This window comes from Knufia obscura (assembly GCF_036327395.1).
Source record: "Knufia obscura strain CCFEE 5817 isolate CBS 148926 chromosome Unknown scaffold_3, whole genome shotgun sequence".
Classification (NCBI taxonomy): domain Eukaryota; kingdom Fungi; phylum Ascomycota; class Eurotiomycetes; order Chaetothyriales; family Trichomeriaceae; genus Knufia; species Knufia obscura.
In genome coordinates, this window is record NW_027042689.1 from 313,095 (window position 1) to 340,071 (window position 26,977).

General features: G+C 49.7%; 7 protein-coding genes across 7 annotated transcripts; 4 read left to right on the forward strand and 3 right to left on the reverse strand.

The window, feature by feature from the left end:
* Positions 1–14: 14 nt before the first annotated feature.
* On the forward strand, positions 15–9,640 carry VPS13 (Vacuolar protein sorting-associated protein 13; the record flags this gene model as incomplete). The annotated part of the gene is made up of 2 exons (XM_064871616.1): positions 15–9,549; positions 9,600–9,640. 2 exons carry the CDS (start codon positions 15–17, stop codon positions 9,638–9,640), a joined length of 9,576 nt encoding a protein of 3,191 aa, XP_064731996.1.
* A 566-nt stretch (positions 9,641–10,206) lies between these two features.
* PMZ80_003188 (uncharacterized protein) lies at positions 10,207–12,569 on the forward strand (the record flags this gene model as incomplete). Its single annotated transcript, XM_064871617.1, has 3 exons — positions 10,207–10,243; positions 10,298–10,582; positions 10,630–12,569. The coding sequence occupies 3 exons, from the start codon at positions 10,207–10,209 to the stop codon at positions 12,567–12,569; spliced, it is 2,262 nt and encodes a 753-aa protein (XP_064731997.1).
* Positions 12,570–14,830: 2,261 nt separating this feature from the next.
* On the forward strand, positions 14,831–15,463 carry PMZ80_003189 (uncharacterized protein; the record flags this gene model as incomplete). Its single annotated transcript, XM_064871618.1, has 2 exons — positions 14,831–15,230; positions 15,288–15,463. 2 exons carry the CDS (start codon positions 14,831–14,833, stop codon positions 15,461–15,463), a joined length of 576 nt encoding a protein of 191 aa, XP_064731998.1.
* Positions 15,464–17,515: 2,052 nt separating this feature from the next.
* TEF3 (translational elongation factor EF-1 alpha) lies at positions 17,516–20,707 on the reverse strand (the record flags this gene model as incomplete). Its single annotated transcript, XM_064871619.1, has 1 exon — positions 17,516–20,707. The coding sequence occupies one exon, from the start codon at positions 20,705–20,707 to the stop codon at positions 17,516–17,518; it is 3,192 nt and encodes a 1,063-aa protein (XP_064731999.1).
* A 1,241-nt stretch (positions 20,708–21,948) lies between these two features.
* On the reverse strand, positions 21,949–22,596 carry PMZ80_003191 (uncharacterized protein; the record flags this gene model as incomplete). The annotated part of the gene is made up of 1 exon (XM_064871620.1): positions 21,949–22,596. One exon carries the CDS (start codon positions 22,594–22,596, stop codon positions 21,949–21,951), a length of 648 nt encoding a protein of 215 aa, XP_064732000.1.
* A 1,106-nt stretch (positions 22,597–23,702) lies between these two features.
* Positions 23,703–25,499, forward strand: NAG4 (Synaptic vesicle transporter SVOP; the record flags this gene model as incomplete). The annotated part of the gene is made up of 3 exons (XM_064871621.1): positions 23,703–24,019; positions 24,108–24,497; positions 24,545–25,499. The coding sequence occupies 3 exons, from the start codon at positions 23,703–23,705 to the stop codon at positions 25,497–25,499; spliced, it is 1,662 nt and encodes a 553-aa protein (XP_064732001.1).
* Positions 25,500–25,672: 173 nt separating this feature from the next.
* On the reverse strand, positions 25,673–26,521 carry PMZ80_003193 (uncharacterized protein; the record flags this gene model as incomplete). Its single annotated transcript, XM_064871622.1, has 1 exon — positions 25,673–26,521. One exon carries the CDS (start codon positions 26,519–26,521, stop codon positions 25,673–25,675), a length of 849 nt encoding a protein of 282 aa, XP_064732002.1.
* Positions 26,522–26,977: the final 456 nt, after the last annotated feature.

Genomic DNA, 26,977 nt, shown 5'->3' on the forward strand with positions numbered 1-26,977 from the left:
CACCAACAGCCAAGATGTTGGAAGGCCTGGTAGCCAACCTGCTCAACAGGTTTCTGGGCATGTACGTCAAGAACTTCGATCCCAAACAGCTCAACGTCGGTATCTGGTCTGGAGACGTCAAGCTACGGAACCTAGAACTCCGCCGTGAAGCTCTTGACCAATTGCATTTACCAATCAATGTTGTCGAAGGTCGGCTTGGGAATCTGACGCTGTCCATACCATGGTCCAATCTCCGTGGCAAACCTGTCCGCGTCAACATTGAAGATGTCTATCTGCTGGCCGCCCCGAAGATGGAGGACAATTACGATGCTCAGGAGGAAGAAAAGCGAGCAGTGGCCGTTAAGTTGGAGAAGCTCGAAAGTGCTGAGCTGCTGAAGGAACGCAATACGGAGGGCCTGAGTCAAGAGGAGCAGAAGAAGCAGCAAAGCTTCACTGCGAGCCTGACTACAGCCATCGTCGACAACTTGCAGGTCAGTATCAAAAACGTCCATGTTCGCTACGAAGACGCAGTCGCTACTCCTGGACACGCTTTTGCCGTAGGTCTCACGCTCAAGGAGATGAGCGCAGTCACCACCGACGAGAACTGGCAGCCCACCTTTGCCCAATCCACAGCCGACAAAACTCACAAACTTGCCGTACTCGACTCGTTGGCTATGTACTGGAATAGTGACGCTGATTTGTTCGGCTCTGGTCGAGGTGACGACAGCTCTCAGGGGTTGGAGATCGATGATCTGGTCAAACGCTTCAGAGACGGCATCGAGAACACCAGTAATTCTCAGTATCTGCTGAAGCCGGTCAGCGGCCGCGCTGGTCTTGAGATGGATAAAAGTGGCAAGGCAGATAGACCGAAAGTCAAAGCCAGGCTGCTCTTCCAGGAACTAGGCTTCGTCATCGACGAAGATCAGTACCGCGATGCACTCATGCTTGTGGACTTGATGCATTACTTTATCCGACAGCAAGAATACAAAAAGGATCAGCCGGAAAAGTCACCAAAGGAAGCCCCTCGGGAGTGGGTGAGGTTCGCCGGAAAGGCAGTCCTGAACAAGATACACGATCGCAACAAGATGTGGTCCTGGGCTTATATCAAAGAGCGACGTGATATGAGGTTGCGTTATATTGAGCTTTTCAAGAAGAAAAAGAAGGAACAGCAGTTCACAGAAGAAGAAAAGAAAGAATACGATGACCTCGAGTTCAAGAGCTCTTACGAAGATTTGAGGTTCTGGCGATCACTTGCACGAAACCAACTCCGCAAAGAGAATGTAGGAGTCAAGAAGCCAGCACAAAAGCAGACCTGGGGACAATGGGTGTGGGGCTCGAAGAAGCCAGCCGAGCAAGAAGAACACCATGATGAAGAAGCTGGAATGTCTGATCAGCAACGAAAAGAGCTCTATGCGGCCATTGATTGGGATGAGAAGAAGGCCATTGCTGAGAGCGTCGATGTGCCACGTGAAACTGTCAAGCTACAAGTCGAGTCAAACCTAAGGACTGGTAGCTTTACTCTGAAACGCGATCCGCATGGCAAGGCCAACGAGGTACTCAAGCTTGTGTTCGACGACTTTCAGGCAAAAGCTCTTCAACGACCGGACTCCTTGTTCGCAGACCTCCAACTGGGTGGCCTTCGTGTCTACGACGGCACCACTGAGGGCAGTCTCTTCCCTCAGATCGTCAAGGTCAAGGGCACAGAAGCACGAGCGAAAGATGAACCCCAGGCTGAAGAACACCGTGGGCTGGAGAAGTCGGACAACGAAAAGACCGATGACGAGGCTGAGGGGAAGCTCTTTCATCTTGTGTTTGAGAACAATCCTCTTGACGAAAGTGCTGACACTGCGATCATGCTGAAGCTGAAGAGTCTTGAATTCATACACAACCCAAAATTTGTGGTGGAAATAGCACGTTTCTTCCAGCCCCCAGAGCGACAGATGGAGTCTATCGGAGCACTTCTCGAAACTGCAGGAGCATCTATTGATGAGATACGGCAGCAGACTCGGGCCGGCCTTGAGTTTGCACTCGAAGAACACAAGACGATCAATGCGAATATTGATCTGCAAGCTCCAATTATCATCATTCCAGAGCGTATAACAGAAGAGAGCACTTTGTGCATGATAGTGGATGCTGGTCACCTGAGCTTGCGCAGTGACTTGATCGACAAAGACACTCTTCGTGACATACAGTCCAAGCGTAAGAGCCAATACTCTGATGCTGATTTCAAGCAATTGGAGGATCTTATGTACGACAAGTTCAATCTCAAGCTAGAGTCGACTCAGGTGCTGATCGGACCCGGCATTGAGGCGACCAGAGCTGAGCTAGATTCAGCCGACCACTCCAAGAACATGCACATTGTGGAGCGCATCAACATGGATTTTCTGCTCGAGAATTCGATCATACCGAAGGACCCTAACATCACCAAAACCCGAATCACAGGCACGTTGCCTGTTCTACATGCCTCTGTATCAGATCGTAAATACAAGAGCCTGATGAAGCTGATCGAGGTCGCGATACCGAAATTCGATGCCGATGAGAAGAAGCCGGAAGACGCTACAGATGCCAAACCACTTGCACCTGCATCAGATGCGCGAGCCAGGAGTAAGTCAGTACAGCTGCTTGAGCGACCAACAGAGACAGCCATCGACCATGAGTCTGATACCGAAGACGAGCATATGGAGTCTAACGGCAATACTCTTGCTAAGTCAGAGCCTGAGAAGAACCGGCCGGAGAAGCCTGCGAATATCCATCAGCGTACCTTCGAGCTCAAATTTGTTGTCGAAAAACTCCAGGCATCGCTCTACAAAGCTGATCCTCAAGACGATGCAACGAAACCTGACCAGCTTCTAGCTGAGCTGACAGCAGAACAATTCCAGTTTGATTTCTACCTTCGACCCTTCGACATGGTGGCTGAAGTCGTGCTGCAGCACTTGTACATCGATGATCATGTTGAAGAAGAGCCGTTGCCGGAGTTCAAGCAGATTATTTCCTCCAAGGGCTTCAAAGCTGAGGAAGACGCCAACCTGCTTACTGTCAAATTTATCAAGGTCAACCCCGAATCGCCCGAGTTTCAATCGACATATGAGGGCATCGCTACGAATTTGGATGTCGATATATCAACGATCAACGTGATTGTCACACGGAAGACTCTCCTCACGCTACTTGACTTTGTCTTGACCACCTTTGCCGGCCCTGGAGATACACCAGCACTACAGCCACAAGAACAGAAAGCATTGGAACAAGAACCCGCTCACAATACGCATGCGCCGAATGCTCAGCAGCAGCAGTCTGAAGGTGACAAAATCCGCATCAGAGCACAACTGAAGGGTATTGCACTTATCCTCAACAACGATGGCGTGAGACTTGCGACCTTGTCCTTGAATTCTGGGGACGTCGGCTTGCTTCTCGCAGGCGGCACAATGGATGTCAAGGCACGACTAGGCAGCCTGTCGCTGATTGACGATGTCAACCAAGGAGCTCCCGACGACTCTCCCCTTCGTCGACTGATAGCCATTGAGGGAGATGAGCTTGCCGATTTCAAGTATCAAACTTTCAATGCAGAAGAGAAGAACTATCCTGGCTATGATGCTGCAATTTTCCTTCGATCAGGTTCGATCAAAATCAATTTCATGGAAGAGCCATTCCGCAAGATCATGGAATTTGGCGTCAAGTTCGGCAAGATGCAGGCTATTTTCAACGGAGCCCGCCAAGCAGCTGCAAACCAAGCGACTCAAGTACAAGAGAACGCTTCGAAAATGCACTTCGATATAATCGTGAAGACGCCCATTGTGGTCTTTCCTCGAGCCATGGTTGGCGAGCGACCAAGGGATCTGCTCACAGCGTATTTGGGTGAGATCTACGCCAGCAACAAATTCGTCGGAATTCAGGGCCAGAAGGGCGGTCCGATGGTGAATAAGCTCTCCGCTGGTATTCGACAGATCCGCCTCACCTCCCAGTTTCACTACGACGATGACCAGGAGGAAACCCTAGAAATGATCGAGAAGGTCGACCTTGACTTCAAGATTAGGTACCTCGAACACCAAGCAGGCTTGGAGCGGCCAGATCTCGAGATTGATGGGTCGATGTCGCCGGTCAACCTTAAAATCTCTCAAACACAATTCAAATTTTTGATGGAGCTTTCGAAAACAATACCCGCTGCTTTCGCCACAGAGACCGAATCTGATGAAGAGGTGGCCGATGAGCTGCCGGACTCTCTGACCTCGCCTGTCAAATCAGCACAGACCGATAACGAGGATAAGACAGATCAGTCAGGGCCTTCACATCAGGGACCAGAACTTGGGTCGAGCAACGAGACATGGACGAAGCTTAACTTGGTGTTTAAGGCTCAGATGTTCGGGTTAGAGCTCTTCCTTGCAACTGAAGATGGTCCTACCAATGACATGGCAGCTGCTAGCTTGTCTAAGTTCGCGCTGAACGAGACCAATGTGAAGCTTCGTATGATCAGTGATGGCGCTATGGAGGCTGAGCTGCTAATCCAATCATTCACAATTCGTGACAGCCGTCAGAAAGAGACAAACAAATTTCGGAAGATTATGTCCCTGATCAACAGTGATGTTCAGCAGCAGTTCATGGCCAGCGTATCAATGTCTGGAGGTGCAGACAAGCATATGATCATCGTGCTCACCATCGATAGCCCTCGCATCATCGTCGCCTTAGATTACTTGTTCGCGCTACAAGCATTCGCAAACACGGCATTGGGAGCGAACGACCCTAAACCAATCGCCGAGCAGCAAGGTTTGGGAGACGTTAGTGGCGCTGATGCCGACACCGAAGACGATAGCCAGAAGCAGATCAGTGGCGCTGAGGGCAAGGACCAGGCACCATCTGCTATGACGACCTCGTTCCGCATCAATATTGTGGACGCGCAGGTTATCGTCATTGCGAACCCAGCAATATCAAATACCGAAGCCATTGTTCTGGGTACCAAAGAGATCATGGTATCTCAGCAGAACGCCACTACATTACAAGTTACAAAGATCGGCATGTTCTTGTGCCGAATGGACAAGTTCGATTCGAGTCGTTTACGTATCCTCGATGATTTCACCATCCAGATGTCTATGGACAGCAGGTCCCAAGGCAAAGACTCCTCACTCACTTCTATCACCATTGACATCGAGCCACTAGTTCTGCGCTTATCCCTTCGCGACATATTACTGGCTATGCAGATTGTCAACAAAGCCACAGCGAACATGGCTCAGCAACAACAAGCACAGGAAGACGATGAGCCGAAGAAGCTCAAAGAAGTGAAGTCGGGCACAAAGGCGCCTTCGACCAAGCGTAAGTCAGTGGCAGGAAGCACAGCCAAGAGTCGGAGAAAGTCGGTGTCGAAGGCACCGAGCAAGCCTGCAGGACCGCCGAAACAATCGATAGTGATGAAGCGAGAAGAGCTCACAGCACAAATTGAAGGCATCCGAGTCATTTTGATAGGGGATCTCCATGAGTTGCCTCTCCTCGATTTCAGTGTCAAGAAGTTCGACGTCAACGTTCGAGATTGGACCGGCGCCATGAATGTTGATACCCAGCTGAACACATTCATCAACGTCTACAACTTCTCCAAATCAGCGTGGGAGCCGTTGATCGAACCTTGGCAGCTAGGATTCCATATGGCCAAACAGCAGGATCCGGAGCTGATGTCCATGGAGCTTTACTCGCATAAGAATCTGGAACTCACGATCACCTCCGCCACGATAGCACTAGCATCTAAGTCGTTCGACTTCCTGACCAGCGATGAGGATATTTTGTCGAAGCCAAGGATTCAAGATGCGCCTTACCGGATTCGGAATTACACCGGATTCGATCTGAGTATATGGGCGGACGAGAAAAACGAAAATGCATCAGCCGACAAGCTGTCCGATGGCGAAGAGAAAGCTTGGCGCTTCGAGGATGCTACATCTATGCGAGAAAACCTCACTCCAGAAGGCAATGCGGGTCTCGTGGGCATCAAAATTGAAGGAAGTGGCTTTGACAGCATAAGCCGCATCCCAGTCAGCCGAGAAGGAGAGGCTCTGTACAACCTCAAGCCAAGGAAAGACAAAGTGCAGCACCGGATGCTTGTCGAAGTCAAGCTTGGTTCAGACAACGTCAAATATATCACTTTCAGATCTCCTCTGCTGGTCGAAAACAAGACTCAGATACCGATTGAAGTTGGTGTTTTCAGCCCGGAAGATGGCAATCTCCTGAAGATCGAGAAGGTCGCACCAGGTGAGGGCAAGCCAGCACCTATTGGAGCATGCTTCATTCACTCTTTGCTTGTCCGACCTGATCAGGGATTCGGTTACAGCTGGTCAGATGAGAAGCTGTTCTGGAAGTCATTAATCGAGAAGCCGACGAGAACGATTACGTGTCGTTCAGAAAGCCGAGACCAGTCGCCACCTTTCTTTTTCCAGATGAACGCTCTGTACAATAAAAAGGACCCTATGGTCAAGATTTATCCATATATGAGATTACAAATCTCAGCACCAGTCGAGGTTCAGAATTTGCTACCGTTCGACTTCAAATACCGCATATACGACAAGAATACAAAGAAGGACTGGACCAACTTCCTTCGACGGGGCGGCGTCAGTCCTGTGCATGTGGTCGAGCTTTCTCACCTCCTTCTCCTAAGCGTCGAGCTTGAGGATACGGTGTACACACAAAGCGACTTTGCTATCATCAACAGTCATACTCGAGAAGATTTCAGAAGAGAGAAAGAGATTCATCTCAAGGACGACCAGAATGGAAAACTCCGTCTCAAACTACACTACACTAATATCAAGGACAGTGGTGGTGCTTTCAAGGTTTCCATATACAGTCCGTATGTCATTCTAAACAAAACAGGACTAGAGATGCAGGTCCAGAGCAAAGCGGGCTGGGGCGGCGCTTCTTCTAAGACAGCTTCGCAGCAAGGCGTCAGAGCACAATCAGGTGATCGGCACAAAGCTCTTCCATACCTCTATTCATACCCGAGCGATGACCAGAAGAACCGTTCGATGCTGAAGATAGGTGAATCGACATGGAGCAAACCTCAGTCCTTCGACGCTATTGGTAGCACATATGAGGTCGTTTTGCCCGCTGCCAATAACAAGACAGAATTTCATGCTGGTGTCTCGGTGGCTGAAGGAGACGGCAAGTACAACCTGTGCAAGGTTGTCACCGTTGCGCCACGATTCGTCCTGAAGAACAAAATCGGTGAAGACCTTGAACTTCGAGAACCTGGCTCATCAGATATTCTCCGTCTGAAGAACAATGACCTTCTGCCAGTCTACTTCATGACACAAGGATTGGAAAAGCAGTTGTGTATGTGCTTTCCAGGGGTGAACAATCAGTGGTCGTCACCTTTCCACATGTCTAACGTAGGCATGGCACACGTTAAGCTTGCCAAGCACGGACAGCGGCAGCGTCTTGTCAGAGTCGAAGTTATCCTCGAAAATGCCACCTTATTCTTGCATTTCAGCCTCGAAACCAAGCATTGGCCATTCTCGATGCGCAACGAAAGTGACACAGAGTTTCTGTTCTTCCAAGCAAACCCAAACGTTAGTGAAGATGGGGAAGAAGATCGAGGCAGTGGCTGGAAGCCTATCCGGTACAAGCTACCACCTCGCAGCATTATGCCATATGCTTGGGACTATCCAGCCTCGAAGAACAAGGAGCTCGTCCTTACCTGTCGCGGCAAGGAACGTTATGTCAAACTGCAAGAGATCGGCAACCTCATCCCGATCAGACTGCCGCCACCAGAATCTGGCCTTCCGCCAAAGATCGTGGATGTCAATATCGTGGCCGATGGACCTACAAACACGCTGGTGCTGTCAAACTACAAGGCCTCAACATCGTTGTACCGATCAAAGACAGGTTCCTCGACCGCATCGAGCACAAGTCTCAACTCTGGATTCGAAGTCAAGCAAATCGAGTCAGAGGTCAACTTCAAGGCTGAGCTACGGCTTGCCGGTGTCGGCATATCTCTGGTGAACAGCAAGCTCAGGGAACTGCTCTACTTGACCTTCAGAGATATCGACTTCAAGTACGGCGATTCGAAGCTGTACCAGACCCTGAATATGACCGTCAAATGGATTCAGATGGACAATCAGCTCTACGGTGGCATCTTCCCCATTCTCCTGTATCCGAGTGTTGTGCCAAAGACAGGGAAGGAAATGGAAGCACATCCAATCTTCCATGCTATGGTTACTCGTGTCAAGGATGACTCTTACGGTGTGCTGTACATCAAGTATGCCACGTTGCTGCTCCAGCAAATCACGATCGAGTTGGACGAAGACTTCATCTTTGCTCTGCTCGACTTCACAAAGGTACCTGGCGCCTCGTGGTCCGAAGAGAAAGAAGGCAAGCTTTGCGAAGAGAATCTTGGTGTCCCTGAGCCGACCAAAGAAGAGCAAGGTCAGGACGTCTACTTCGAACTGCTGCACCTCCAGCCAATGCAGCTCGATCTATCCTTCGTACGAACAGAACGCATTAACGCCGAAGACACTTTGAGCTCGAATCCATTGATGTTCTTCGTCAATGTCATGACTATGTCGATCGGCAACGTCAACGATGCCCCGATCAGACTGAACGCACTTATGCTGGAGAATGCTCGAATGCCGATAGCTGCGCTCATGGCCAATATCCAATCTTTCTATACACAGGAAGTCCTCCGACAGATACACGTTATTCTTGGTTCCGCCGATTTCCTTGGAAACCCTGTCGGCCTGTTCCAGAACGTTTCATCAGGCTTCGTCGACATCTTCTATGAGCCATACCAAGGACTTATCATGTCCGATCGGCCGCAGGAGCTCGGATTGGGTTTCGCAAAAGGTGCCAGCAGTTTTGTCAAGAAGTCGGTATTCGGCTTCAGTGACAGTATGGCCAAGTTCACCGGCTCGATTTCGAAAGGTCTGGCTGCTGCATCTATGGACAAGGAGTTTCAGGATTCAAGGCGCATGGCCAAGAGCAGGAACCGACCTAAGCATGCTCTTTATGGTGTCACATCTGGTGGGAACGCCTTTGCCTCAAGTATGGCTTCAGGTATTGGCGGTCTTGCTAGGCATCCACTGGAGGGTGCGGAGAAGGAAGGAGCTCTGGGCTTCGTGAAGGGTGTAGGAAAGGGATTTATTGGCCTCGCTACGAAGCCTGCAATTGGTGCCTTTGATCTCGCTAGCAATCTTGCTGAAGGAGTGAGGAATACCACTACTGTGTTCGACGCTGAAGGGCTCGATCGTGTACGCCTTACTCGGTTCATTGGTATGGATGGCATCGTTCGACCATACTCGCAGCGAGAAGCACTTGGTCAATTCTGGCTGAAGACCTGCGATGACGGCAAGTTCTTCAATGAGGACTATATTGCTCATCTTGAGCTTGAAGGAAAGGAGATGTTGGTCATGATTACGTACGAACGAGTGTTGATGATTAGAGCACAGAAACTGAGAACAGTTTGGGAGGTCAAGTTGACCGATGTCCAGACTATTTCGAAGGAAAGAACAGGGATGAGTGTTGGGCTGAAGGGTGGTGCTAATGGTCCTTTCATCCCTATCAAAGATGAAGGAAGCAGAAATTGGTTGTACAGGCAGATTGCCATTGGTAAGTCCGCACTATTGTCCTCCATTATGGAACATGCTAACTTCTTCTAGCCGTAAATGCCTTCAACGACAAGTATAATGCCAAGGGATGATGGAGCGCCTTCTACAGAACGAATTGTGGACGGAATTGCATAGCACAGGCGTTCAGGCCATTGAGTGCCTGAGGCCCGTGACCTGTGAAGGGAAGGTAGGAGGCCGGTGAATGCTACTGATCGGCTATTGGTCCGGTGAGGCACTTCGATAGGTAGTATCTTTGATCCTTTGATTTCTATTGGTCGCTCTGTGACCACAGCCTTCTACCATGGTGAAGTATGCCCGCCTCCCACCTTCTCCCACCTACCACCACCGGTGTAAACACGGCTCAACACGCTTATCGCGTCACTAATCTCCCCGCCATCTCGGTTTACCTACCACTTCGTCGTTGTTTTGGGTGATCTGACGTCAACTTGCACTTCACCGTCGCTCTAGCGTGAGTTTTTCGATCTGCTCGTCGATCTAGTCGGCGACATCGTCGACTACAAATTTCGAACAATTTCTCCAACACTTACTCTTGCCTTTCTCTTACCAATTCATCACCCTCCCATTATCCTCTTCTCACTCTTTCGCTTGTTGCTTGACCATACAATTTCGAATGAGTGACAATATGGAGCCAGCCAATATGGCCGCAAAGCGAAGGGCAGATGAATACGAGTCTGGTAAGCATTGAATGAGAAAAATGTCACTGGTGACCTGCGACTGACAATGAATAGACCTCAACAACGAATCACACGGCTCTGGCATTGCGCCATCCGTGGAAGGCGCCGGTCCCGTCGTCGACCTGGTGCCGAGCACCACCAACGCCCCTGCTGTGAAGCGGCAGAAGATGATTGCCCCTGTCACTCCTGCAGGCGTTCCAGCCAAGAAGCGCAGCAGACCATCAGGCAAAGGGTCTGGCCTGCGCAAGTCTACTCCGGCCTCCAAGGCTTCTACACCTGCAGCACACACTTCTGCGCAGGATATTCCTGGTGGTCGACCTCCTTCGCGATTCGTTGATGGTGAGCATGAACACACAAGGCTTCAGAAAGTAGACTGACAATCACAGAATACAACCACTTCGCCCCGTCCACTCAGCAGACATATGGTCCCTCCTCTTCGACCGACGCTCATGATGGAACACCTGCTTATCCAGAAGAGTATCGCGGCACCCCACGAATCGGCACATCTCCTGCAGACGACCAATCCATCGCCGGAGCTTCTCTACCATGGGAAGAAAAGCACGAGAATGCCGAGCCTTTGCCAATCTACAACAGAGAATTCCTTTCCAAGGACTCCGAGCTCGTGAAGAACTTGTCAGAGCAGATCAACGCGGCTGAAGAAAGAGCCAAGAAGGCTGAAAGAAGCATCGAATTTGCTCAGAAAATGCAGTCGAAGCACACTAAAGAAAACGCCATCTTGAAGAAGAACCGCACCGACATAATTGAGTGGCTTCAAGAGAACGCCCCTGGTATTCAACTGCCTGATGAATTGATCAACGTCAACCTGGCAGCCCCCAGCTCCTTGGCCTCCGAGCCCACCACCACCTTCACAGATGCCGCTCCCACTACTTCTCCGATCATCGACCTCACCAACGATGACGATGAACCCTCGCCGATCACCTCCCCAACTATCTCCGCCGCAGAACCCGAGACTTTGGAGGAGAAGGAATATGAAGACCTCACTCGAGAAGAGCTACATCAAGAGCGAGAGCGAAAAGCGGCCAAGGCCCGCCGATACAGAGGCACAATCGCTTCACAAGACAAGCAGATCATCGAGCTGAAGAAGGAGCTCAAGACTCGAAGGAAGTCACCAAAGGCCGCAGACCTGCAGAAGCAGCTCGACCGACTTCGGGAGTCACGAGATACATTCGCCGATGCTGTGCAAGAGCTAGCACGTATTGAGCGACACCTCACTGCTATGCTTCTGCGATATGGTGCTTTTGTCGAAAATGTCGAGGTCACGAAGAACATTCCAAACCTGTCTGCCGAAGCCAAGGCATGGATCGCCCGACCATTGGCCAACGAAGCTCTCGAGGTGTTGCAGCACGTTGTCTATGCTGACTATACCACACCTGCTAGCCGAGCCACAGGTAGTCGCAAGGTGCCTGATAATGTTGACCCAACACTTGAAGATGGCAGAAAGAACAGCCAAGGCACTATTGACAGCGGCTATGGTGGTGATGAGCAGAATGTGGCACCACCAGCTGCCACTTCCAACGACGGTCTCCTAGCTGAACCAGGTATGGCGCAGACCATACTGCCACCAATGGCTCCTCATGCTCCTGCCAACGATGGTAATCATTCTTCTTCGCCAGAAACACACTATCCCAACAACCAACACGGCACGGGTGTCCAACCTCAACAGCCAGATATCTACGAGGATGAGCAGCAGGGCGCCACATCTTACTCGTACCCAAACAACTTCAACGCTCAGCCCGCCAACTTTGTTCCTCAGAGCGGTCCTCTTAATGTTGTTTATAATACTGGCAACCACCACGGCGATGGCAACGTCTTCGCCGGTGTTGATAATGCCTTCAACCCTCAAGCCTCCAGCACTGATATGAGCGGCGCAAATCAATCACACTACCAGATGACACAAACAACCTACGAGCCTGTGGCACACTTCCCCACGTCAAACCTGCCTCATCCAGGTCCTCCACCACCCACAGCCAACCAGAGTCAGATAATGTCCCAAACAGAGTTTGCCGCTCTATTCAACCAGCAGGACGACGCTTCTCGGGACACCCCCAACTACGGTCTACCAGTCATGGCTGGTGCCGATGACACCATGGTCGCAAACAATGTCAACCTCGAGAACAACCCGCCCTCTTACACTTACGCTCCGCAGAACCAGCAGCTGGCTCCGCCGCAGTTCCTACCCAACGAATTCGACTTCGACCTCCAACTGAGCAACCCTGACTTCGATGATTTCCATTTCGACCCGACGGGTACGACTCAAGGCGGCGGTAATGGGTACCACTACCCTCCACCACCTCAATACCAATAGAAGCCTAGCATCAAGCTGAGGCGGTGAGGTGGAGAAAAAATACATGAAAGAATATACTATGTTGAATCAGTGTTGAGAATCATATTCAGTGGTGACGAAAGAGGAGGAATATGATACCAGCACAAATATTGGCCGTAGAAGACACTATTGAGCTTGAGCTGCTCTGAGCTATTACCCACAACGATATCTGGATTTTTGATTTCGATTGCGACTTCGATTCTGGTGGTGGAGATCCTGCCGTGGCACACGCCCACACACAATACACGACAAGGCATCGCCATATCAATCTTTGCCTCACTGCACCTCGATGGCAGACCGGTGGACAAGGAGAAAGTTTGGTGTCATCTCAGGTCAGCATTTTTGAATGCTGCTGATATGGCACTGATTGGCCTTCTTGTCCTAAGGTCATGGTCACGTTGGGTGGATGAGCTGGATGGAGGGGATCAGGTGTCCTGTCGACTTACTTCCATGATTCTCAGATGTGTCCTCACGAAGTACTATCCTCTGTTCGCCCTTGTGGCTGGAACGATGAATGAGGCGGTGCGGAGTTGAGCTGCTGGGATGGGAGGTCAAGGTGTTGGTGATGGTTGTGGGACTTGGTGGGATGATTGAGGATTGGTTATTTGATTCTATTGATTGATTGAGCAAGGAGCTGGTGGCGAACACTGAAAAAGATTGTTGCGTTATGGTTGAATTATCCATGGTATGGAAGGAAGTCAAAAAAAGATGAAATGTGGATGGAAATGGAGGGTGCACCATCGGCTGAGCATTGGGTTGATGGCATTGCGCAGACCTCCACCAAAAAAATTGTTTGCGACGCGTGCGATGCAGTACTTGTACAATGCTGATTAGCATAGAGCACTGAGCAGAGATCAGATTCAATGATCAGGTCAAAATACATTGTCTTGAAAAAAGGATCGTCCCTCCTTCACTTGTCGCTCCTCCCATGATGAGCCTTTGCTCTCTAGCTTACTAACGCGCAAGCATCCCATGCTTCAGGTCTTTCTTTCAAACTTACTTGGCTACAAATTGGAAGCACTAAAGGACTACGCGCCCACCCTCCGCTCTAGGTGAATGGTATGTACACCTACATCCTCGATCCTCCTTCCCTCAGCCCCAGCAATGCAACGGCACGACCGGCTTCCTACTCTTCGGGCGCCTCACGATACTACCTTCCTCCAACACTTCCATACGCCCCCTCGAAACCACTACCTCCGACATCTCAACCGCCGAAGCGCTTCTCGCTTTTTGAGCATGTATATCAGCTTCAACTCGCTAAATTCCGGCTCCGGTGCTGGAAGTGGTCATAAAGGCCGCAGCATCGACCGTTAGGACGAAGTGGCAGAGGTAATCTAGGCGGATCACCTGGCTGCCGGTCATGCACGAGGCGCAGAATGGGGAATCCTGGAACGGAATTAGGCCTGTTGAGGAGGATTCTCCGGCGTATTGCATCTAGCGATGAGGGACGGAGGAGTTCGGTTTGAATTTGGAGATGTCGATTGCTGGAGATGCCTGCGAGATGCGATGATGGGGAGGGGGAGGAGGAGGAGCGCATGATATGTGCAGCTGGGTGCGAGGAAGAGTGCGTTGGAAGCGATCAAGTCGACTTTCATGCCGTCTGAGTCGGTGCGGGTGGCGTTACACTGACCAATTGGTCCGATGAGAGGAAGTATTTCGTGTATCTTGTGCTATCATCGTCTACGCGGTCAACCCTGTCTTCTTTCGTTCACGCCGAAAATTGGAACGCTTCGGCGATCGATGATGCTTCGCGATATATGGAGGTCTCTGAAACGCCAGTTGGAGAAGTGCTTGTGGTCGAGGATTGGGGAGTTCGCAGTGATCCGTCCACTCTTGGGTGTTATGCACGCGCAGTTGTTCAGGGTGGTTTTGGGTCATAGTCCGTTGGGGTGAACAGGCTCTTAGACCTAGGACATGGCGTAGCACGGGTTTGCCCTCATTATCCTCATGGAACAATACCAACGACAACAATACTAAGAGCACGTGCTTCTATCAGCTGCATGCAGATGGCACTGCCTTTGTACTACGGAAAACTGGTTTTCCCATTGTGTCTATGAAAAGAATGGATTCCGCGAACACACCGTACAGGTCGCTGACCCATTTCAAGCATAAATCACCTTTCCTAATCTAACTTTCTCCCTACTTGTGCACAAGTCCAGAGCTCCAGCTTTCGCGACCATCAGATTGCTAAGTCGCGCGCCAGCCTCGAAAAATCAAGTCAAAAGCCCATCCGCATCTACAATATGCGCTCCCAAATCGTCCTAGGCATGGCCCTCGTTTCACCAATGGTGATACAGTTTGTGACAGCAGGCCCATTTATCGCCGAGCTCGTCGTAGCTGTAGTCGCCATCGTTGTACTCACTGCTACAGCGGCAACGGCCGTTGGTTGTGCGGCGGCCGATTACGGTGACAACCCATCGACCAACAAAATGTGTACCCCGGATCGCAAAAGATCATTGTCACTTGAGGAGATGGCTGAGCTAGAGAATGATGCGAGACGATGGCTCAACGTTGACCAGAGAGACGTTAAGCGGGATGCGTCTCCTATTCCTGGTGTACCGCAGTTCGTGTTCGATCAGTGTACGTCCGAGATTAACGCTGCTGGCGGGGTCATCCATGTTACTGGACCCCTTGAGAACAATGGTTAGTTCCCCTTTAACTAGGCTTATTTGTATGTTCAACTGACTAACGGGAATACAGGTATCCGGATCGATGGCGTTCCACCTACTTGTATGACGCTCGCGACAGTTATCAATGGCGATCCGGTTAACGGACCTTTCCCGATGCCCATGGGTAGTGCGGCTCTGCAATACAACAACCTTAGCGCGGAACAGTATGCACGATTCATGGTGATCTTCAAGAGCAAGGCGGCGTGAGTTACAGTACTAAGAGCTCGTATCTCCTAGACACTAGGTATCTCTCCTGAGTATCTCTCCTAGGTATCTCTTCTATATAGTACCGGCTGCGGCCTTAGGCGTTGGTAATCAGAATGTGTAATTCTTCGAACGGGCTTGGTACTGGGTTCGACCGTTGAGATTTTTGCGGACTGGCGGTTACTGTTACAGGTCATGGTCGTGATATTCGAAACTTATTACTCCTCCGTACGTTTTGTATCCGGACAGCCCCGCTTCTTCACTCCGCACCACCACCAACTAATACTAATAAACTAGATAACCACTTAATATACAATCATCTCTATAATAAACGCGTAACGGCGTCTTATATAGCTCGTTACGGGCTTTTATTAAATAAAGAAGAGTTTAAAGATACTTTTACTAAATTTCTTATTTAATCTTAAATTTAAACTAAGTTTAAATCTTATAATAATTAAGATTTAGATTTTAGATTAAGTTTAAATCCTATAACTAGTAACTTTAATTTTTTGTCACGAATGCCAAGGCGGCATGTCGCGACAGAAGGCCATAAGGCAATGCGGGCGAATCTGGGCCATGTTTGGCCAGATTCTGTGACCTTTTTCTAAGGCAGACCTCCGCATTTCTGACATTTTTCTAAAAAAAAAATCCTTATTAAGATAAAAAGAGATTTCTTTCTTTCTTAATCTTTTTAATTAGAAAAGTTAAGAGAGGGTTTTAAGGTATATATATAAGAAAATAATACTTAATAAGTAGAAAAGAACGATTATAAATAAGTATAAAGTAAAGATATAAGCGGATAAGCGAAATAGTAAAGGAATATATACGAGGTTTAAATATAGAAAAGTAAGATAAGAAACGAAAAGAAATAAAAAGAATTACTAGTTTAATTTAGTATTCTATTAAGTTATCTAAACTATTTAAATTATATTATATACTAAATCGTAGGATTATAATCTATATACCTTTAAATAAAGGTAAAGGTATACTTAGCGACTAAGTTTTAAATCGACTACCGATCTTTAGCTAGTACTTTTTACGAATTATACTACTAACTTTAATGTTTATTCGTTTCTAATAGCGATTGTTACGTTAGAACGAGCGTATTAAGTTACGTATATATATATACGTAGTAAGATTATCAAGTTATAATAGCTGTTAGTAAGAGGTTATAGTTTAGAGTACTAAAGAGTTAATATAGGTCGCGGTATCGGTTACGGTTATTAGCGCGGCTAACACTAACGGGTTACCGTATAAAACACTATCGTAGTTTTTAAAAATACTGATATACTTAGCATTCTGTGCTCTCTCCCTCTTCTTTTTACCTCTACTTTGCGTGTATTGCTAACGTATAGTGATCTACTCGACTACTATTATACTAATATCATCTTTAACCGTTATGATCTGGGCTATCTATACGTATTAACCAGGCCTAGTATAGTCTACTAACTATAGAGTTACATTCGTGCAGTACTATTCAGTATTAGATAACTTTTCTTACTATTTATATTTAAATTCTTTGAATATACGTACACTACCTAATAAATAATAGTATAGGAGTATAACTACTAATTAGTACGCCTAAGCAGCCCTTTCGAGGAGGTTTCTATCGATGCTAATCTTATATTATCTAACGTTGTTAACACTACGTACGCAGCGAAGGTCTTTATCGACTTGAGGAGGAAGAGGAAACGACAAAATGCCAAGGATGCCAGTATTTTTGAAAACGACGATATAGACAGCACTTCTCGAGTCAACATGTTTGTATCCGTCGAAATTGCGTCTTACATGCTCTGTAGCATGCAAATACTTGTCGTTGTCTATCATGAATTTATCGTCTACCAGTAACACCCATTCTGGATTGATCGGTTATAACACACAATAACCTTTCACATACTTTTCGTCGTTGAACACAGGAAACAAAGATAACGCATAAGACCAATCTAACGCCATGAGACCGCACCCCCTTCTATGCATTGAGGTATCGTAAGACATGAGAAACGACAACTCCGACATGATTCATCGCGACGTAGAAGAAGAGGCTTCGTCGATACTCTAGTCATCCTCATCCGAGAAGACTTCCTCACCTCTCTTGCGTCGAGCCATACGCTCCTTCTTCTTCTTTCGGAGCTCAGAAGATGTCAGCTTCTTCGCCTTCTTGGTCCCTTCGATCTTATTGCCCATAGCATCGAACTTCTCCTCTTCTTCGTCACCATCCTTGGGCCCTATTCTTGGACCAGCACCTTGTCCCTGAACCCAGTTGTGGCCAGACGGAGTCATCTTACCATCCATAACGGCCCACACTTCGTTAGTCAGAGACTCGGTGAATTCAGCGTTATGAGAAATGACGATGACACCACCTTGAAACTCCTTAAGAGCGCTGGATAGGGCACCGAGGGAATCTCGGTCGAGATAGTTGGTTGGTTCGTCTAGAACGATCAAGTGAGGTCGCTGCCACGTGCAGGCGGCGAGAACAACCTTAACACGTTGTCCGCCAGAGAGACCCCGCATACGAGAGTGAGAGATCAATTCGGCATCAAGACCAAAGTTAGCACCGTGTTGTTCAATTTCTCGTCGGACTAGAGGTCGGAATTGACCAGAGGCAAGAGCTTCTTTCTGGTCGACTTCCGCAACCATCTTGCTGTGAGACGAAAGAATTTCTGTTCGTGGAATCCAGGCATTGTCGGCTGTCATCATAGGGATCCACTTTTCGTTCTTCATACCCACATTCTCACCGAGGACGAAAGAGCATTCGTATTCATATGAGTTCTTGAACTTCCTTCGTGAGTGAATGCCGATCACTCTTCGCTGCGTACCCTCAATTCTGTAAATTTTGTTCATGGCCTGCTCATCTTCATCGGTGACGATCTTGTTCGCCCGATCCATAGTTTCTCGATCCTCACCTGTCTGGAATCGCCACTGGATGTACTCAGACGGAGTCTTATCAAGGAAATGGTCGATGTGCGCGAAGGCGTGTTGCTTGATGTAGGCGATTCTGATGTTCTCGTGCTGGTAAACCTCACCACCAGTGGGGATGAGTTCACCAGTCAGAACATTGACCAGAGTAGACTTTCCAGCTCCGTTGGGACCAATGATAGCAATACGAGAGCCAAGAGAAACCTGAAAGGTAATATCGGTGAGCTGCTTGTTGGTCGAACCCGGATACTGGAACCACATCTTATTGACACGAACGATAGCCTTGGCCTTAGTCTTCACACCCTCGAGGAAACCTGGCTCCGGGAATTTAAACTCCAACTCAGATGCACCAAGCTCGAAATATGATCTAGCAGACGGAACTCGCTTAGCGAACTCAGTAAGGTTGCCTCTGTATCGCTTGAGCTTGAACTTCTCGTAGTGGATGACGTGCTGTATGACATTGTTCAAGAACTTCGAGTCGTGAGAAATAATGATAGAAGTGCATGGAGAATTTTTGAGATAATCCTCGAGCCATGCGACGTTCTTGACATCCAAGTGGTTGGTGGGCTCATCGAGTAGAAGGATATCTGGAGACTCGAAAACTGCACGCGCGAGAGCGAGCTTCATTTTCCAGCCACCAGATAGGGAAGTGATAGGACCATCGAGCTGGTCAGCTTGGAAGCCAAATTCGAGCAATTGCTTCTCAATTTCCTCCTTGGTGATGGCAAGGTTCGCCTGTTCAAGCTTCATCTTAGTCCAGCCAATGACGGAAAGCTCGGTGTCAGCAGCGTCCAAGTCGTGCTCGACGAAGACAGTCTTGACCTCGCTCTGCTTGGGGAAGCCCTCGACCTGCTCGTTATTGATGGCACGCATGAGAGTGGTCTTGCCGGAACCATTGGGACCAAGCAAACCATATCGCTGACCTCGCTTCAGTCGCAGGTGAGTCTGGTTGAGTAGGATCTTAGCGCCGTATGCAAGGTTGAAGGTGCAGTTGCAAAGATCAACACCCTCTTCCTCATCTGGCTCTGGAGCATCGGCCTCCTCGAAGCCTGGAGTGGCTTTCTTGCGAAGCTGGTCGCACACAGATGGTGCATCAGCTTCGCCGACAAGGGGCTTGAGGTACTCGATGACGTTGGTAGACCAGTCAGCAGCCTCCATGTTCTTCTCTTGGATAAGCTGGCCAGCAATGGCAGAGATGTAGTTGATTACAATCTCTGACGAGGCAATCTTGGACTTGTGTTTCTGCTCAATGATGGACTTGAGGTGTCCAGCAACAGTTGGGATTTCACTGGCAGTGGACTTCTCTGGGATCTTGTCGTTCGGGCCGACATTACCCACCCTTCGAATGGTGTCAAGAGCCTGCTTCGTCTTTTCACGAGCCTCGGGATCAGCGATCGTTTCTTCATTCTTTTTCAAGGCGGGCATCAATTTAGGCAAGAAAGCGGCGACGATATTTGGATCTTCGACAAGTTTGCACATGTTGTCGACAATGACAGCAGACTTTCGCTTGATAGCGGTTTCCCGCTCGGGCAGACCACGTTCGAGAAGAGGTACCATGATGGCCAAAGTTGGCTCGTGTACATCTGTGACGAAGGTCGTAGCACCTAGCAAGTGAACAGTCTCGGGGACGTTCTCTGGCTTTGCGATACATTTGATGAGTTCTGGAATGAATCGTTCGATATCTTTGTTTTCGATGAGCTTGCAAAGCTTTTCCATGGTGCCATAAGCCTTCTTCTTGATTTCTGGCTTTGTGTCCCACATCGCAGCTGAGATGGTGGGAATCAGTGCTGGCACCTGGTAGGTAAGCTGCGCAGCGTTTGTCTCAACCATAGATTCAATGCACTCCAGAGCAGTCATCTTCTCGGGCCATTTTTGCGCGGTCTCAATAGACTTGCAAATGTGTGGGACTGTGGATTTGACAGCGTTGGGGTTGATGGCCTTGACAATGGCGAGCGATGCGGCCTGCGCAGCGTTCTTGACTGGGACCATCTTGTCGCCAACAGCGGCAAGCGTCAAAGGCAGCAGATCAACCAAGTATGGCTCAATGGCTGGGGAGACAGTGGAGTGTTGGGCAATGGCTCGGATGCCGTCGACGGCACGCTCACGAGCATTGGCATCTTTCTTGTTAGCTAATTGCTTCTTGAAAGTCTCGACCGCTTGTTGGGGGACAGCCTGCTCTTCTATGGGCCCATTCAGCAAGGAAGCGACGTTGCCGGCGGCAGCATTCGCCTCATCTGCGGTTTTTGATATCGAAAGGGTCTTGAGGAGCTCTTCGAGGGTGTTGAGGGTCTGTTTGGTCTCTTTACTAGAGGCAGCAGGTACCGAGGCCATTGTGTCGACGGCTGGCATGCTTTGAATGGGTGTAGGAAGATTCGATAGAGGTATTGGAGGTATGGTCGTGAAAGGTGGCGACCAAAATTTCAAGAATGTGTCGGTGAAAAACTTTTCGACACAATCAGATAACCGCTCTTATCTGCAGATAGCGATAGAGTGGTAGACTGGCGATCCGACGTCTCTGCCGTAAAGAGAGTACGTGAGGATATGGATCAAGTATTGGGAAGAGAGGGGAGGTGTAGTATAGTAGAAATAAGCAGGAAGCAGAGAGGGAGGGCTGATCGGTTTTTCTATCAAAATTTTTGGCGGCGATAATGTCAACGATCGTCCAGGCAAAAGTTTGAATTGCTTGGCGCTAGCGAACGCTCATTCCGACCCTAACCACGAGTCAGAGAAGACTATTTCCCAACATGGGTGGATTCGCACCAGTGCATTGAGCCTATGGTGAGCAGACACTTTTTGGTTGCGCTATGTTCACCGACTGCACCTCGAGGTTTTTCATGTCATTCCTGCGGTTTCGGTTGAAGGTCTAGAAACACAATGCGTAAGACTGGGTTTATGGCTAACCTGGCGAACACGCCTGGCAGATGGTATCCTTTCCTCGATTCTGGCACCTCTTCATCCTTTGCACGAAGCACGCGCTTCCCAGCCGGAACCGAGCTCTCAATTATCTGTCAGGGTTGTTGATTATTACACAGTGCTCACCGCCCTAAAAGAGCCCGTCGTCACTTGCGTGACAGAACGGAGTACCGTCACGCTGGCGTCTGCTGATTATTGCGTACGATCCATCAAACCTCCGTTCGCACGACACGCCGCTGCTGCCGAGAGAAGGAGTGTGTTTCCATTTTGCGCCTACGACTATGTGGCGGGGCATCCATTCCGCCAGTTTGGGGCTTATCAGGGTTCATTATCGATAAGATGCAAGATAAGGTTCGGCTCAATCTGCACAACGCTTCCGAGCCCTCGTATGCCTAATGATTATTGGTTGCATACCACTACACCGTGCTGCCAGGTAGGTACTTTCTCGCAGACTGGGAGATGCCATTAGGCAACCTAGCAGCAGACGTGAACGGGCGGTCTCAGGTGAGCATGGGCTCGAGACTTGATCAAGCTTGAACATTCGCATTATGTAACAGAACAACTGACCACCAACAAACCCTTCCATGGCTCGCGTGTTCAACTCTCGATCCTGAGCGCGAGCTGTCAATTGGATCCTATACAAGACTGCTGTTGTCGACTCAGTCGTATCTGTCGGAGTCGCGATAGTGACGGTTATCTCGCCTACGAGCGTTGTCATAATCATCGTCATCATCGTAGTCGTCCCTTCTTCTACTTCGAGAGCGCGAGATGCTGCGCTTTGAATATTCTTCTACTCCAGAATCCCTCTTCTCCTTCTTCTTTTCGTGCCGCTTCTCAAGTTCATGGCCGCCATATGCACCCACTAGTGCACCGATCGTGGAAGCAATGCCATTGTGACCAAGCTCGTGGCCAGCAAACGCGCCAACAGCACCGCCGAGTAATGTAGCGCCAACGTCCTTTCCCCTATGATGGTCCTTCTTCTTGTGTTCCTCTTCTGGCATTCCTCGAGAACGTGGCCGAGACGAAGACCGCCTAGGCTCTGGGCTGTACCCTTCGTCATGATAGCCGGCTCGCCTGTCATTATGGTACTCGTCGTGATTACGACCACGTACGGGATAACGCCTGTCATATTCGTATCGGTTTTGCTCTTCGTCGTATCGAGCTACTGCCATATCGTGACGGTAGCCGTCGTTTCGAGGTGGCTCGTAGGTGCTGTAGGCATTGCCGTAAATTTGCTGAGGCGCGCCGTGGTACCGACCATCCGGTCTGCTCGGGTAATCGCTGCTGTAATAGTTTTGGTTGCTCATGGTGTTTGCGCTGTGTTCGAAACACGATGATGCGATGATTCGATTCCTTTGGTACTATACTAAACCTCTAGGCCGACTGAATAACTTGGGCGCTGCTGTCAGTCCTTTAGTACCGGCTTACTACGTTCACAGTGTGGTTACTCAGCAGGATACCACCCATGTAGGATGCGGCATTATCGGTATGACTTCATGCCGTGATAGTAATGCTTGCTTAGACGATCGGTCTGCATGAATACCGGAATAGGGAAGTGTTCATGGCTGCAAACTGCTTGGATATCAATGGTACGGTACGCACACTTTTGCTCAAATCATGTCATCTATTAGCACTTTGCAAACTCATGCATCGCTGATACAGGAGGCAGGTAGAATGTCCGGAGAGCTCTTGGCGGACATCGAAGCGGCTGTTCGCGCAGACGTGGCCGTGGTTGAGGACTTAACGCAGTTGTGATGCCACAACGCGCGTTAAAGCATACCCACGCTCCGTCTTACAGAATTAGGAGGAATTTCTAAGCCTTGTCACAGGACACGTCGGACTGTTCACCTTGTAGCCCTACCACTAGCTTCAGGATTTGCCGTGTGGCTCTATCGGCGATATCTCGGCGCTCGGGCGCATGTCGAAGTTAGCTGGCTCGCGACGCGAACATCACTGGATTCTTTTCCTCTCATGCCGTTATCCGTATGCGCTGATTTCTACGTCTGCTTGCTAGCGTCTGCCTCATACCCTCTCGACGACCAGGAGGACGTGATTCCAGGAACCATATCCGAGTGGGCCTGCTCATTGAACATACTGTAGCACATGTTACCATCTGCGCACCGGTCCGCAAGTTTCTTCCGAACCTTGCAGTTATACATCACAATGGGCCTCGATAGGACAGGATGCATTCCACTGCAGACATGGATATCATACAGATCTCTCCACTGTCTGCCGTTGACGTACACCGAGATGACAAAAGCAGTACCGGTATGTATGCCGAAGCGCCATCAATGCTGAAAGGTATAAGGGTGGAGGGAGACCACCAAAACATGGGCATGCTTCTCGGTATCGTGTTTACCTTTGCGCTTCCGGCGTCCTTGTACTAGCAAAACCTCAGATACTTCGGCTCAACATGACAGAGGCAAGCCTTGAGAAGCAGACCACGTCGCTAGACAGAGTCTTCACAAGACGTACCCTCGAGAGACACGAATCACGACCCACTCAAGATGCGTCCGAAGTGCTTGATCTGCCTTACGGTACTCTCAACGATACAGCCGATATGAGAGAATACACCGAAGAAACAACCGAGGGCATTATTCCGAAGAGGACAATATCACGGCTCACTGGGCAAGAGGAGGAATACGAACTGGTCACATTCAAGGAAAATGATCCAGAAAATCCAAAAAATTGGAGCACGATTTTTAAGTGGTATTGTACCATGGTCGTTGCGTAAGTCTTCCCATGTACCGGTCGGACAGCAGGGCAAACCCTGTTCTTCTGTCTGTCGTACTGGCATAGCTTTACTAACTTTGGACAGTATGACCTGTTTTGTTGTTGCCTTTGCTAGCTCGGTCATTACAGCAGATCTGGAAGGTCCTGCAGTACGCTTCCACGTTTCCCATGAGGTTGCCCTGCTTACAATCACCGTTTTCGTCATCGGGTTTGGAGTGGGGCCACTTGCCTTCGCGCCATTTAGTGAGCTGTTTGGACGACGTCCGGTATATGCTATAACCATGGGCTTGGCGGTCGTCTTTGTGATACCCTGCGCTGTGTCTCAGAACATCGGAACACTCATCGTTTGCCGACTGATCGATGGCATCGCATTTAGTGCCCCCATGACACTGGTTGGCGGTACTCTGGCGGACCTTTGGAGGAACGAAGAACGTGCAGTTCCTATGGCAGCTTTCAGTGCAGCTCCATTCATTGGGTGAGTTCTGTATTATACGTCCACCAGGAGATTGCTAATCTCCCTAGACCTGCCATAGGGCCCTTGGTCGGCGGCTACCTCGCCAACGCAGCGGGCTGGCGATGGCTCTACTGGATTCAGCTCATCCTCTCGGGTGTCATGTGGCTTCTTCTCACATTCACCGTCCCCGAGACATATGCACCCACGATCCTCAGACGCCGCGCGCAGCAGCTGCGGAAAGAGACTGGGGTTGCATCCTACACTACAGAACAAGAGCTCGACACACGACCGTTCGGCGAACGACTCCGGATCTTCCTTATTCGACCTCTCCAGCTGCTCTTTCAGGAGCCAATCGTGCTGTTCATCAGCCTCTATATGTCAGTTCTCTACGGTCTACTGTATATGTTCTTCGTCGCCTACCCAATCGTTTATCAGGGCGGGAAAGGCTGGGGCCGAGGACCAACAGGTCTTATGTTCATCCCGCTTGCCCTAGGTGTTGTGGCGTCGGCCATCTGCTCGCCTTTGGTCAACAAGCACTACTTATCTCTTTGCAGGCGTGCACCAAACGGCAAGCCAGCAGCTGAAGCGCGATTGCTCCCGATGATGTTTTCTTGCTGGGCGATTCCGATTGGACTCTTCATTTTTGCTTGGACGTCCTATCCTGACTTCAATTATTGGGGACCAATGCTTGGCGGCTTCCCGGTAGGATTCGGTTTTATCTTCCTCTACAATAGTGCGAACAACTACCTGGTCGACACATATCAACATCAGGCAGCTAGCGCTCTTGCGGCGAAAACTTGCATCCGGAGCTTTTGGGGAGCCAGTGTCGTGCTCTTCACCGAGCAGATGTACGACACAATGGGCATGCAGTGGGCAAGCTCATTTCTGGCTTTCCTCGCTCTGCTTTGTTGTCTCATCCCTTATGTATTCTACTTCAAGGGTGCGACGATTCGGAAGCACAGCAGGTATGCATTCGTGGATAATGAGCACGAGGAGAAGGTGGCGGGTTCAGAGAAGGTCTAAGTCCGTGTCCATGATATGAAACTCTGACAGTATATATGGATGAATCTTGGGAGGAGACATTATGCATAAGATATCGGAGAGGCTCATTTCGCCTCAGGTTGATTGTTCCGGGCCGAAGAGGAAAATCGGGCATGTACAGTCAGATTGTTTATATTGTATCTTAGGTCAAGCACTTAGCTGCCACTTGTAAAGTATCTACCGACACCACCTAGAACCCCTCGTCTTCCTTCTTGACTACGGGTCATGGTGGCTACTCCAGCAGTTGTGACTTCTCTCATGCCGTCATGGTCTTCCTCCTGCAATCTCCTTCGTAGCCCTTCGTAGTGACCGCGTCCGGTCTTGCGCCGTGCGTTTTCTCCTAGTATCCAGGCAGGTATCCTCCAGCGCACCAGCCCGCCGGGGACCAGCTCTTCGGTCCATGCATTACCGACGCACCAGCCGACGACGGCAGGCAGAAGACCAAAGGGAAATTGACTCAGGGCCAGCTGTGTAGCAAGCATATAGACAGTCCACTTGTCGCTAAGTTCTAGACCTCTTGCTGTGCCTGCACGTAGTCTTTGCTCGTCGTCGTCGAGCAGGATTTTGAAACCAGCTAGTCGTGGAATTTCCCTCCTCCAAACTGCCACAATCGCAATGACTAGAGCGGAGGGACCAGATGGAATATAACCCCACCACCCAACACTCACAATCTTGAGTACCATGGCCACGGACACGATGCCTATCATACACAGCCCGTAGCCTGCGAGCGCGAAACTCGCGAATTTCCTTGTGCCCCAAACCCGCTCCAACACGCGCATCTGGTATAGTATGGCAGTGGAGAAGAGGAGCTCAGTGGAGGAGCTATAGGCTAGCTGGCATGTCGCAATACGCCAGAATTGGAGGTAGGGCCAGAGGTGAGGCGCGATCTTGAGAGGGAGGTATGGCTTCAAGGACAGGATCGAGACGATGACTGAGGACGAGACGACGAGGGCGAGGAATGCCCGAGTGGCAGGCGTATGCGTGAAGCCCGACGCCGTCACCATATCGAGTGTGGTTTTTCCGACTGTCTCAGACCGTGTCAGAAGTGACTTGTTCCTTGCACCTCTGTTTGGGGACAGGGTGTTCGTACTTGACAGCTCCGCGTGGCTCACGGTACTAAGCGCACCTTAATCTGCGGCGGAGAAAGAGGATGGAGGGCACAAATCAGATGACCCACATAGATTCCATTTCAGACAAGTTAATGCCTGGGAAGGGTGCTCTTGAACGACGAGGCAGAAGCTGTAGCGCCCGACGTTGGCATGATTGAGGAGACGGACAGAATTTGTGAGCTGAGTGGTTGCAGGTACCGTCCTTGCCGTGCCGCCGCCGCAAAGACGTCCGAGAATGCCAAAGAATAATGTTTCTACGACTCAAAGCGAAGCATCATAATATTGTCTACTGTGGTCTGCCTGGTGAAAAACAACTAGCTGAACATTGTTTCCCAGTTTGTGCCAGAACTG